Source organism: Sciurus carolinensis, chromosome 4 (genome assembly GCF_902686445.1).
Source record: "Sciurus carolinensis chromosome 4, mSciCar1.2, whole genome shotgun sequence".
Lineage (NCBI taxonomy): Eukaryota > Metazoa > Chordata > Mammalia > Rodentia > Sciuridae > Sciurus > Sciurus carolinensis.
In genome coordinates, this window is record NC_062216.1 from 110,419,759 (window position 1) to 110,433,319 (window position 13,561).

General features: G+C 44.7%; 1 protein-coding gene across 1 annotated transcript; it reads left to right on the plus strand.

Annotated features, from left to right (window-relative positions):
- Positions 1 to 807: 807 nt before the first annotated feature.
- On the plus strand, positions 808 to 13,494 carry Smarcd1 (SWI/SNF related, matrix associated, actin dependent regulator of chromatin, subfamily d, member 1). Its single transcript, XM_047548139.1, is given in 14 exon segments — positions 808 to 1,178; positions 1,818 to 2,005; positions 2,271 to 2,313; positions 2,408 to 2,444; positions 2,447 to 2,529; positions 3,008 to 3,130; positions 4,175 to 4,291; positions 5,537 to 5,638; positions 5,910 to 6,071; positions 6,162 to 6,259; positions 8,541 to 8,676; positions 10,198 to 10,320; positions 11,540 to 11,641; positions 11,767 to 13,494. Coding segments are annotated over 14 exon segments (1,545 nt in total). The 5' UTR covers positions 808 to 1,001; the 3' UTR covers positions 11,821 to 13,494.
- Positions 13,495 to 13,561: the final 67 nt, after the last annotated feature.

Consider the following 13,561-nt stretch of genomic DNA (forward strand, 5'->3'; position numbering starts at 1 on the left):
ATTGCAATCCTCCTGCCTCAGCCTCCCAAACTAAAGTGTTGTTCTTTTTGTTAAAATTATTTAGGTATTCCCACTAAGTGTCTAGAGTTGAGCTAGGCATATGGCCACACAATCAGAGGAGGAGCAAAGAATTTTGAGTAGGGAGACACTGGTCCTCCTGAATGGGACAGGCTGATCGTCGCACCAGGAATGGTTTGAATCAATGGGCAAGGAAAGAGGGAGGGGACCAAAGGCAACTAATTTCCCAAACAGAAGTCCCAACACAAAAGATTCTTTGGAGAGAGGGCAGGGTCGAAATTCAAGATAAACTAGAACTTAAATCTGGAAGCAGGTTAGGTTAAAGGTCAGACAACATTAGGTTGAAGTTCCCACTTGAGGTAATTATTGAGGTACCATCAGTGGAATAAGTCCCGGGCTATGAACCAGGAGACCTGGAATCTAAGATTTGCCTTCAGTGCCAACTTGGCTGGTGTGTCTTTGACTAGTCACTTACCTCCTTTGAGTTCAGCTTTCCGGTTTGTAAAACGGAATTACAGTTTGCTCCCCTCCTCACACACCCGGGGTTAGAGCAGTTAGAGAATGAAACGAAAAACAGTCAAAGCGCTTTGAAAAGTTAAATGCACTGCGCCAACATTGAAGCAATTACTCCAAATCCCTCTTCATCAGAGGGCTGGAATCATGGTTGGGGCAGGGGTGGGGACTGTGGTCCCTTCCCAGGGCCTTGTCTTCCTCCCGTCGGCCTGGGGGCGCCCGCTCGCGCGGCCTCTCTATCCTACAGTTCCTCTCTATGGTTTTCCCTCCCGGACCCTGAAGCCGGGAGGGAGTGGTCAGCACGCCTTTTCCGCTAGTCGCCCCCTCTAGCCTACAGTCTCGCTGTCCCGAGCTTCCCATGCCGGCCGGTCAGCCGGGCGCACAAACAGGCAGGCACTCGGGGGGCGCGCGGGGGCAGGGGGAATTCCGGTTCCGGTTCTTTGTGCAGCTGCAGCGGCGGCTCCGGGAAGATGGCGGCCCGGGCGGGTTTCCAGTCTGTAGCTCCGAGCGGCGGCGCCGGAGCCTCTGGAGGGGCGGGTGCGGCGGCTGCTCTGGGCCCGGGCGGAACTCCGGGACCTCCCGTGCGAATGGGCCCGGCGCCGGGTCAAGGGCTGTACCGCTCCCCGATGCCCGGAGCGGCCTATCCGGTGAGTGAGGCAGGAGGAGGGGCGCACAGGCCGGGGGCGGGGCCCTGGGAGTACCAAGGCTGGGGGAGTAGTAGGAGGGACTCCCTTGGGAGGGGTTCGTGCCCAGGGTGGGGGGTTGGGGGAGGCAGTTGGCATCCTCACCTGCTCCCAGAGGCATTGTTTCATTGGGTAGTCGATGTAGAACCAGGGTGGGTTAAGTGGCGCCTGGCATGATTAGGGAGTCGATGTAGAACCAGGGTGGGTTAAGTGGCGCCTGGCATGGTTAGGGAGTGCAAAGGGGCTTGAGCACCTCCAGAGCTCACAGGGACACCCAAGATTTAGTTGCAAATTGAGGTCAGCATCTAAGGAGCTAGCAGAGAAAATGTGGAACTAGAGATGTTGGAAGAGTCAGACCCAACATAACCTGGGGAGAATTTGAATATAATCCGACGGTCTCTTAGCTTTAGTACCCTGTTTTTCTATGAAATCACTATTGAAGCAGAGGAAACTCCAATTACCTATATTCCAAAGAGGCAGAGAGCTGTCCTTTCATTGTCCCCCAATCCCCCTATCTTGTTTCAAAGAACTCAGATTTCCCCCATTTTTTAATGGGGTTAGCAAGGGAAGCCATTACATCTTTGGGTTCTTTCCCTTCTGTAGAGACCAGGTATGCTGCCAGGCAGCCGAATGACACCTCAGGGACCTTCCATGGGACCTCCTGGCTATGGGGGAAACCCTTCTGTCCGACCTGGCCTGGCCCAGTCAGGGATGGACCAGTCCCGCAAAAGACCTGCACCTCAGCAGATCCAGCAGGTCCAACAGCAGGCGGTCCAAAATCGAAACCACAAGTAAGATGTCTTGGGGAGTGGGGGAGGGGATCTATGAGGAGAGAAGTGGCAAATCAAGAAATGGTAGTGCTGCATCAGCAGATGTTGTTATGGGGGCTCATCCTTGAGAATGCCTTGTGGAGTTGATGGTTTTTGGGGGAGGGGGTTTTCTTTGATTTGGGAGCTTTTCAGGCCCTCACTTTATTATAAATGGAAGTACTGACAGCTTATCTTCATGTTCTGACTAGTTCTGTTCCAACCTGATAACAGTATTTATTCCAAACAGTGCAAAGAAAAAGAAGATGGCTGACAAAATTCTACCTCAAAGGGTGAGTCTAGACTATAGATCTTCTTGAAGATGTGGTGAGTTTGAGAATAGAGATGACCAGCTCTAGATCCCAATTATATCTTTCTGTTCCTAAGATTCGTGAATTGGTACCAGAATCCCAGGCCTATATGGATCTTTGGCTTTTGAAAGGAAACTGGACCAGACTATCATGAGGAAACGACTAGATATCCAGGAGGCCTTGAAACGTCCCATCAAGGTAAAACAGGACAGCATTAGGCAAAGAGCCAAAGGAGAGGACTTGGGAACCTTCACCAGGCTTTAGATGAGAAATCAAAGGCACAGCACAGCTCTCCTTGGCATTTAAATTGCATCTCTCCCTTCCGCCTACAAACCAAGAATTACATTAGTAGCATAAGAACAGCCAGGGGGGAGGGACTTTTGATGTCTCTTGCATCAGAAATATATCTTGTCCATGTTTTTGCTATAATGGCTCTGCTACCTTGGGAACCTGGCACCTTGCATGACTTTGTCCACTTGGCATCCTGGTGTATGCACTTGTTCTTAGGTCAGTGGCCTGTACTCCTCTTCTAAATGGAATCTTCATCCACCACCTGGAGGGACTGGGTAGAAAGTAAACCAGTATGTTAGGAGCAGTTTTGGGGTTTGGGGAGACCCTTGTCTTCAACATCAAACCACTGAAGCCCCACCATCAATCCTGTTTCTGCCTTCCTCAGCAAAAACGGAAGCTGCGAATTTTCATTTCTAACACTTTCAATCCGGCTAAGTCAGATGCCGAGGATGGGGAAGGGACGGTGGCTTCCTGGGAGCTTCGGGTAGAAGGACGGCTCCTGGAGGATGTGAGTTAAAGGTCCACTGTGGTTGGCATCCAGGGTGGGAACTGCTGGGAATGAGCAGTGTTGTGCAATCAGCAGGAAGCCTGACTGGTGCTCATAGCTCCTGCTGGGAGCATCAGAGAGAGGGACACTGTTCTCTTTACAGAAAGACAATAGTCCTTTGTATCTGCTTCCACAACTTTGACCCTCACTGGTGTCATATTGTCCTGAGATCTGATTTGTTGTTTACCTTTCTCCTGGTGCCTTTGAATTTAACAGTATCTGAAGTTTAGTTTTTTTTTTTTTTTTCTTAAATCAAGTGAGTTTGATGCTTAGCATTTGAGGCCATGCTTCCTCTTGGGGTCCTTAAGGTCCTTGATTCCCATTGTGGTATCTCCATCTTCATTGGAGATGCCCCTGGTTTAAGTAGAATAGATTCCTCCAACAGGCTCTTTGTGGCTTCGCAGGGAACATCAGCTGACAGGTGATAGCCCCCAAACTTCCCACACCAGCAAGCAGCTCCTTGGGGAAGCTCACCTTTCTCTCATTCCTTACACTCTCTGGCTCTCTATTTTTAGCTGCTTGTAGGCAAGCTAATTTGAATGTATTTTTGCAGGAGAACCAGAGTTCAGTGTCATAGTCTTCTCTTCTGTGTTGGTCCAGTCCATCTGCTTATTGTGTTGTTCTGTCCAAATAAAGCTGTTTTTGTCCTGGCTGCTTTTTGCCTATGATTCATTTCCCCTCTACAGTCAGAATTTTCTCTATTCAAACTTGCTTTGTTATGTGCAAAAGTTTGGCTTAACTTGTCTCATTTCCCAAAGGGTAATGAGGTAGGTAAGTCAACGATCCTGTCTGTGTTATAGGCTGCTTCCTCAGGGTTCTGTTGCTACCTATCATGACTTGCTTAATACCCACAGATGCTTTTCCATCTCCTCAGAAATATTCAGAAGGCATTTTTAGTGTTTTATTTTTTTTTCCCCCATGCTGTTGTGGACTCTTTTTTTAAGAACTTTGTTGTGGGAAATTTATTCTAGCCTTTTCTAACATGACCTTTTCTCTCTCTTCTAGTCAGCCTTGTCCAAATATGATGCCACAAAACAAAAGAGGAAATTTTCTTCCTTTTTTAAGTCCTTAGTGATTGAATTGGACAAAGACTTGTATGGGCCAGACAACCATCTGGTAGAAGTGAGTAGTTCTGCTTTCTAGATTTTGACTCTGTGACTGGAGGATGATGGACTTGGGAACCATACTTTAACCTCTGTAGTGTAAGCGGGAGGTGTAAAATAAAGGGTTACCCAGGTGTATAGTTCTACCTTTGCAGTTTGTACTTTGACCTCCAGGTGGCACTAGCTGTGTTTAGTTTGCAATCTAACTTGTCCCGCCTTTTTAATGTTATCCTGGCCACTGTCCCCACTTTCAAGGGAAATTCTAATGGAGGCCTCGTTTTACATGCCAGGCTATCTCTGCTCTGCATCTTGCTTGTTAATACTGGTGAGTCATTAGTTACCCACACACCATTCATACTTTTTCCTGGTAGCAGTTACTATAGTTAAACGGGTTGACTAATAGGATACTAGTACTTGCCTATATTATCTTTATAGTTATGGGACTTCCTTTTGGTTCCTGTTCCCTTAGAGTCACATACAAATCACCAGAAATCATTTAGTATAATGCCCAATAGCTCAGTGTTTTGAAGACTATATTAGCAATAGTATTCTTTGGGATACAATCAGAACCAGAATGACAGTCCAGCACTCCATGTAAACTTAACTTGCTCCTTTCTTTGCCAGTGTAGCCGCAGCCCCTTAACCTCAACCACTAAGAGACATGGAAAGGTCTTTACCATCTAATAAGGGAAGTAAGTCATAGAATCAATAGAAATTTATAAATCTATTTAATTTAATTTTATAGAAGTAGAGTATAGTGGCTAAAAATGTGGACCGTAGAGTCAGACACACTAGATCTCAAATCGCAGCTCCACCACTTTCTGGCTCTTTGACCTAGGCAAATTGCTTCATTCTCCTAAGCATTAGTTTTCTTATCTATAAAATAGGTATTAGTGCCTATCTCAAGGATGTTTGGGAATTAAGTGACAATCCAGTTAATGTTTTAGAATACTTTTGCATATAATAAATATTCAATAAATAGTAACTACAGTGTATTTCTGTTCTTTTTGTGGATAAAGTTATCACTAGAAATTCATGCTAATTTAAATGTGATCGCAAACACGTAGAATTAAAAAGTTAATCTATTTATACACAGACAATAATCCCAGTCATATGCAGTTTTTAGAGATGCATCATGTTATTGTTCTTCTTCAGTAGCCTCAGTAATCAGAATTGAATGAATGTTCAGTCATTACAGAAGCTCTTCCCTCCCACCCCAGCTCTTCCTCTGGGAGAGCACCCCCTGACATCTTCCTCTCTGTAGTGGCACAGGACCGCCACTACCCAGGAGACCGATGGCTTCCAGGTGAAGCGACCAGGAGACGTGAATGTACGATGTACTGTTCTACTGATGCTGGATTACCAGGTATTCCGTGGAGGTGTGAGGGAGTCCAACTTTCATAGTCATATTCCATTAGCAGTCTGACTAAGGGTTTAAGTCTGGTTGTAAATAATTTGTCACTTTAGTATGGAGATAGTTCTTAGTCCTGAGTTCTTCCTAGTGTTTTCCTACCCCTGAGAAAGCACTTTGTTAATATTTGCTGACTAGATTGAATGTTCTTCTGTACTAAGTATCCTAAAATACACATAGACCCAACTCATTAGTTTTATCACCTACACTCTTTGATTCTGTGTAGCCTCCCCAGTTTAAATTAGACCCTCGTCTGGCTCGGCTCCTTGGCATCCACACCCAGACTCGTCCGGTGATCATTCAAGCACTGTGGCAATATATTAAGACACATAAGCTCCAAGATCCTCATGAGCGGGAGTTTGTCATCTGTGACAAGTACCTCCAGCAGGTAGGTAAAGAACCCATTCTTTTGTTAGAATCTACTCACGCACTAATTATACTCAAAATGCAAATTTGTAGCTGCTTCTGTTTCCCACAGATCTTTGAGTCTCAACGTATGAAGTTTTCAGAGATCCCTCAAAGGCTCCATGCCTTGCTTATGCCACCAGAACCCATTATCATTAATCACGTCATCAGGTAAGCCTGTGCATGGGATGCTATGGAGTATGCTGGAGCTGGTATTCACCTGCTGGCACAGCCAGTTGTCAAACTTTACAGGGATTTTACAAGCAGGTTGTTAGACAAAGCTGTTAATTAAATTATATAAAATTAAAATTAAATTTATTATACTAAAAGTGAGGGTGATATATATTCAAAACTTAACTGCTTCCTGGTTATTACATTTTTCTAGTGTTTGTGTTCTCAAGATTACTTGTGTCTTGCTAGGTATGGTGGCACATACCTGTAATCTCAGCAGCTTGGGCAACTGAGATAGGAGGATTGCTAGTTCAAAGTCAGCCTCAGCAACTTAATGAAACCCTAAGCAACCTAGGGAGACCCTGCTCACAATAAAAAATAAAAAGGGCTTTGGATGTGGCTCTGGTTAAGTACCCCTGTGTTCCCTGGTTTAAAAAAAAAAAAAAAAAAAAAAAGATTGTGTTTGTATGGTGGAAATACTACTGTATAATGATTGTTTTTGTTGCATAGCTCTTCCCCATTCCCTGATCAATGATGGAATATTGGTGGCTGGAAATCAGCAAACACTGCACATTAGTGCAGTATTCCTGCTCCCTCAGATGATTAGTTGTTAAACCTTTATGAGCTGATCACTGATGTGAAGGATCAGCAGCATGTCTAAGTGGTAGGGCATTCCAGTCTGAGACTAACTCTATTGCTTCTGTTGGCTATTTAGTGTAGAAGATAGAGAGCAAGGTATCTCTAGGCAGATAGAGTGAAGAAAGGTCCCTTTAGTTGGATATTGTCTGTTTGCACTCTCCTTTGCTCTATATTAAGTCTGGTAAAAACCTGCCATTCCTTATGTCCTGATCCATCATTTACCAAGTAGTAACTCCTATAATCTATATATTGGGACCATAAAAACTGTTTTGTCCTGGATTCCTGGGATTAAGTTAGATTGCTTTTTCTTTTCTTTTCCTTTTTTTAACTTTTTATTTATTTATGTATTTTTTGTGGTGCTTGGGATCAAACTCAGGACCTCACACATTGTAGATAAACGCTATACAAACTGAACTACATCCTAGCCCTAGGTCGTGTGTGTGTGTGTGTGTGTGTGTGTGTGTGTGTGTGTAAGAGAGATTTGACTTTATTTAGGGGTTTAATTTTAATGAGTTTAGGGGTACTTTACTGCTGAGCTACATCCCTAGCCCATTTTGAGACAGGGACTTAGACTAGGAGGACTAGGGATATACCTCAGTGGTAAAGCACTTGCCTAGCATGCATGAGGCCTGAGTTCAGTCCCTAGCACTGGGAAAAATAATAAGACAAGATGTGAGACAGGATCTTGCTAAATTACTTAGGGCCTTCCTAAGTTGCTGAGGTTGACCTTGAATTTGGAATCTTCCTGCCTCAGCCTTCTGCTGGGGTTACAGACATGTATCACCTTACCCAGTGTTTAATTTCAGTGGTTTCCTTTGTTTTGTTTTTCCTGATACTGGGTACCAGCAATTGAACTCAGGTGTGCTTAACCTCTGAAGTATATCCTCAGCCCTTCTTATTTTATTTTATTTTGAGACAGAGTCTTACTAAGTTGTTTTTAAACTTGTGATCCTCCTGCCTCAACCTCCCTAATTGCTGGGATTACAGGCATGTGCCATTATACCGTGGCTTAATTTTAGTTTAAAAGGGAAAAAGATAAAATTCTATAGCGGTGATTTTCTTTAGAGAGGAAGGAACTTACTTTTCACTGGATACATTTTGTACTATTTATTTTTTAATTAATTAATTTTTTTTAGTTGTAAATGGACACAATACTTTCATCTTATTTATTTATTGAACCCAGTGCCTCACTTGTGCTAGGCAAATACTCTACCACTGAGCCACAACAGCCCTCATTTTGTACTATTTAAAATTTTTTATCATCGACTTTAAAAAAAATTAACTTCATTCAGGGCTGGGGATATAGCTCATTTGGTAGAGTGCTTGCCTAGCATACATAAGACCCTGAGTTCAATCCCCAGCACCACTAAAAAACAACAACAAAAAAATTAACTTCATTGAGGTAGAATTTATATATAATAAATTATACCCATTTAAAGTACAGTTTGAAGACTTTTGGTAGATGTATATGCCACATGGCTACCTCTTCAATGAAGATACAGAATATTTCTGTTGCACCTAAAAGTTCTTGGGCCCTTTTGCAGTGAACCCCCTTTGCTTTCATCCTTGGGCCATCATTTGACACTGTGTTTATTTACCAGGGGATAAGCCCTTTATCAGATCCCTTTGGTTTCCTTCCCAGTGTTGATCCAAATGACCAGAAAAAGACTGCTTGTTATGACATTGATGTGGAAGTAGATGATACCTTGAAGACTCAGATGAATTCTTTCCTGCTGTCCACTGCCAGTCAACAGGAGATTGCTACTCTAGACAACAAGGTAGGGTCTCAACCCTAGCTAATTTGGGTGTTACCACTTCCCTATCACAGTTTCTAAACTGCTGTTTTTCATTTTTTTCTTTTTCTTTTTCTTTTTTTGGTTAGACTGCCTTTTGATTCTTAGTTTTAATTCAAAATATGTGAATACCCAGTATTTGTCAGGTACTGTACTTGGTGCTATTTGGAGCCAGACTCATAAGAGTTCTGCCTCTGGCTATCTTTTAAAGTGTTGAGCCTTAGTTTCTGATCTGTGAAATAGAGACCGTACTCCCCATTTTTATAAAGGTGCTCTGAGGATGAAATGAGACAGTGTTTAAAGATATAACATTGGCAAGCATGGTGATGCACAACTGTAATACCAGCAACTCAGGAGGCAGAAGTAGGAGAATCACAAGTTCAAAGCCAGCCTCAGCAACTTAGCAAGACCCTATCTTAGCAAGACTGGGGGTATACCTCAATGGTAGCATACCCCTGGTTTCAGTCATTAGTACAAAAAAAAAAAAAAAAAAAAGTACAAGCTAGGTTAGGAGTACAGCTCAGTGGTAAAACACTTGCCCACCATGTGTGAGGGCTGAGCTCAATCTCAGCACCATATACAAACACACAAAAAAAGAAGTGGTACAGGCCATTTGGTGTATTAGATACAAAACAGGTGCCGGGGGATAGGATATTTGGGGAAAGGAAGCTAGATGGGGAAGTAGGAGACTTATCATAAGGTTTTGATGCAGAGAACACTGTTTTTTACTCCATCCTGTAGGTGAAGTAAGGAATTAGTCTAGTGAAGAGGTTTTCACCAGTGGAACCAGTATTGCTATTTGTATTTAGAATGATCACTGGCTGGAAGGTGGAGATTGTAAGAGGGAAGATGTAGAGGCAAGAAGCCCAGGTAGGCAACTGCTATAGTCATCCATGGAAGATCTGTCAAGGCCCTAAACTAAAGTTACAGACAGTGAAGATGGAAATAAGTAGACTAATTTGAGAGGGGTCAAAAGAATTAAGGGATTTGGCCACTGTTTGGATGGAGGTGAGAGAGGAGGAACAATGATGACTCCTAAGTTTCTGGCTTAGGTGGAAAGTTGTATTTATTATAATTGGGAAGAAGAGGAACAGGCATTAGGGAAAGGATACTGGATTTAGTTTTGGAGATGTTGAGTTAGGTTCTTGAGATGTCAAGAAAACACTTGAATTGTTTGGAGTTTAGAAAACCGACCTGGAACTGCAAAGTGGAAACGCATGACCCTGTTAGTGATGTGGATTAAGTATTCACCATGTAGTGCTGGATACTGAGGAGACTAAAAGAAAAACTGTACCCCTTACTTGGGGTACACAGAGACAAACAAGTGCACGTTACCTGCTGAAAGAATGCTGAGGGCCCGGAGTTGGAGCTTGGCACAGCATTGTAGCTCTGGGGAGTAGCACCAGTGCCTAGGTTGATAGTGACATGCAGAGACGTCACGCACTTTCTACCATCTAACTTCGTGTTTCTGTAGTATGAAAATGGTATGTTCCTTCTTCCTTTCAGATCCACGAAACAATAGAAACTATCAACCAGTTGAAGACCCAGCGGGAATTCATGCTGAGCTTTGCCAGAGACCCTCAGGGTTTCATCAATGACTGGCTTCAGTCCCAGTGCCGGGACCTCAAGGTAAAGAACTTAGTAAAGGATCAGTGGAGACTGAGGAACCAATTTTTCTTTGGTATATCCCGTTTTACAATTAAGTAGGGAAAACCATCAAGTGTCGATTTAAGTATTTATTCAGTGTTGTCATTTTGCTGCATATTGTCAAGGAAACAGAAAGGAAGTCCTGATCTCTGCAACATGTATTCTATTTGGAGAAACTAAGCTAATATGATTAAAAATAGTATGCCATATAAGACATTATCAGAACTCACCAGAACCAGCAAAATAATTAAAAAGTGAGGCTAGAGTTTCTGGGTAAGGCTTCATGGAAAACTTGGAACTTGAAGATATTCCCCCCCTACCTTTGGTACTGGGGATTGAACTCAGCGGTGCTCAACCAGTGAGCCACATCCCCAGCCCTATTTTGTATTTTATTTAGAGACAGGGTCTCATTGAGTTGCTTAGAGCCTCACAAAGTTACTGAGGCTGACTTTGAACCTGCAGTCCTCCTGCCTCAGCCTCCCAAGCCACTGGGATTACAAGCACACACCACCCTGCCCAGCTAAAGATATTTCTCAGAGAGGAGAACACTAAGCTCAGGCAAGAAAATAGGCATGGACACAGAGGGTGTGAAATACACTCAAGTTTTCACCTAACCTGCTGTTGCTGTGACTACAGTTAGGGAGGCTGCATAGAGGAGCAGAGGCAAAGGGCACCAAGTAGGTTTCTAGACAAGGCAGTGACTTGTGAATAACAGGTATTAGTTCATTGGGGCTGCAACAGCAAACTAACATAAACTGGTGGCTTAAACAACAGAAATTTGTCTCACAGATGATGTGGAGGCTGGAAGTCTAAGATCAAGGTGTTAGCAGGATTGGATCCTTCTGAGGGCTGTAAAGCAGAATCTGTTTCAGGCCTCTCTCCTAGCTTCTGGTAGCCTCAGGCATCCCTGAGCTTATAGTTAGCTTTCTCCATGTGTCTTCACATCGTCTTCCTTCTGTACCTGTTTTGTCTCTTTGTATTTCCCTCTTTGTAAGGAAAACAGTCATGTTGAATTAGGGCCAACCTAATGACTTCATCTTAATTTGATCATCTGCAGAGACCCTATTTCCAAATGAGGTCAGATTCACAGGTACTGGGGGATTAGGATTTCAGCATCTTTTGATGGGATACAATTGGACCAGTAGGAGGCATAAGGCAGAAACAAGTCTATTCTCTCCTTCTCCCTGCCTTTCTTGCTCAGACAATGACTGACGTGGTGGGTAACCCAGAGGAGGAGCGCCGAGCCGAGTTCTACTTCCAGCCTTGGGCTCAGGAGGCTGTGTGCCGATACTTTTACTCCAAGGTAGGTGCTTGGAACACACAGGAAAATTGACAAAAATACAAGGGGTGTGTGCCTCTGATAGGAGTCAGTGGTTTTAGGTACCAATTTCTGATCAACTCTCTCAGTTTCCATTATTTTCTCCTTAGGTGCAGCAGAGACGACAAGAATTAGAGCAAGCTCTGGGAATCCGGAATACATAGGGCTTCTTCTACAGCCCTAATTTGGCTGCTCCAGTTCTTTATTTGGGCCCTGTGCTGCCTGCCTCATAGCACCTGCCTTGGTCTTGCTTGGGGCCTTCCAGGGGATGCTGTTGGTTCAAGGACAACACCAGAATGAAGAGGGTCTCACATTTCTGTCTCACAAGACACCTCTTATCCTCTTCTCCCATCCCATCCCTTCCCACCCCTCAGCTTCCCTTTGCCCCACAAAGTTCCTATGTGCCTCTATCCTCCCCTGGTCTACATAGGACCTCTAGGTAGTGGTAGAAAGAGAATCTGTAGTGGTAATTAATCAGTGCTCTGAATGAACTGGGCCTAAGGCCAGATGGTCTTTAAGGAGACTATCTTCACTGATCTAAGCTAGCCCTTCAGAGACCCAGGAGTTGGGAGTTGTAGCCCCTCCTCCAAGACTCAGGCCTGGGGGCACTCTATAAGCTAGTTCATCTTGGCCCTCCTGATAACAGAATCCAATTTCCTTCCTTCCCTCCACAGGTTTGGAGCAAACTCTCCCTTCACTTGTTACCCTCTAGCACTAAAGGAACCCTGGCTCTTGGGCTCCACTGAGCCCCAGGTCAGTCCCCAGTCCTCTGCTGTCTCAGTGCTTCTCTGACTCCTTAGTAGGGGTCTACATCAGTATTGGAGTTTGTTCTTGAATTGTTGCTCCCTCCTGCACACTCCTTATAGCTGCCCTTTGTAAGATTCCCTCATATCTGCCCTAACCTAAGGCATTTGGGTGGGGGAATCTTGCCTTTTCCTGTCAGAGCCCCAGGGATGTAACCTAGGGTACTGTCATTGCCAGCAGAGGCTGTTCCTTCCTGCTGTTGCTTGGAAGAGTGACTTGTTCATTCATCTCCCCTGCTCCCTCCCTTAATGGAGAAACAGGCCTGAAATCAAACGGGTAAAGCCCTGGGCTATTCTGTCTTCCTGTCCCTCGTCTGCCCAGTTGACACTCAATGGTGACTTCTAGGGTACTGAGGAGTGAAAGCGCCTAGGGCTGGAGAACAGCTCTGAGTTGGGTTTGTGACTCTTCCCTCTCCCTGCCTCACAGGATTGTGACTTCCCCAGCCCTTGCCCTCAAAGCTTCAGACCCCTCAGGTAGCAGCAGGACCTTGTGATCTTGGCCCCTTGGAACTGAGATGGTTTTGCATCTTTCCAGGAGAGCCTCAGATTCTTCTTCCAGGTTGTATCACCCCCAAGTTAGCATATCCCAGGCTCGCAGACTCAACACAGCAGGGTGGGAGACAGCTGGGCACAGGGGGATTCTGCCAGCATGGGCTCTGAACCCACAGAACTGACAAAGCCCCTGCTTCCCCACCCCTCCTCAGGCTCCTGCGAGCATATCCCCTTACCCCTTGTCCCTGCCTGTTCTACACTGGGGACAGCAGAGTTTTTTCCCCATCTTCCCCTTCCTGCCATATTCCCATCCCTCCTTCAAAAGGTTCTCCCCACAGTGACACTGGACAACCCTGGGGCAGCTGAGCCCTGGCCTGGCTCCTGGCTGGAACCATGAGGAGGAAGTTCAGCACTCCTACACAGTGTCCCTATTGAAGATAACTTTTTATTAACTGAATTATTATGTTTTTTTCATGGACCAAAATTTTTTTTGTACTGTCCCCTTATGGATGTCACCCAGTTTTAATAAAAGAATCTTCTGAAGGGTGAGTCCCCTGCCTTCTGAGGGAGAGCTCCTCCTGAGCTCTTTGATCTTCAGTACCACCACCAG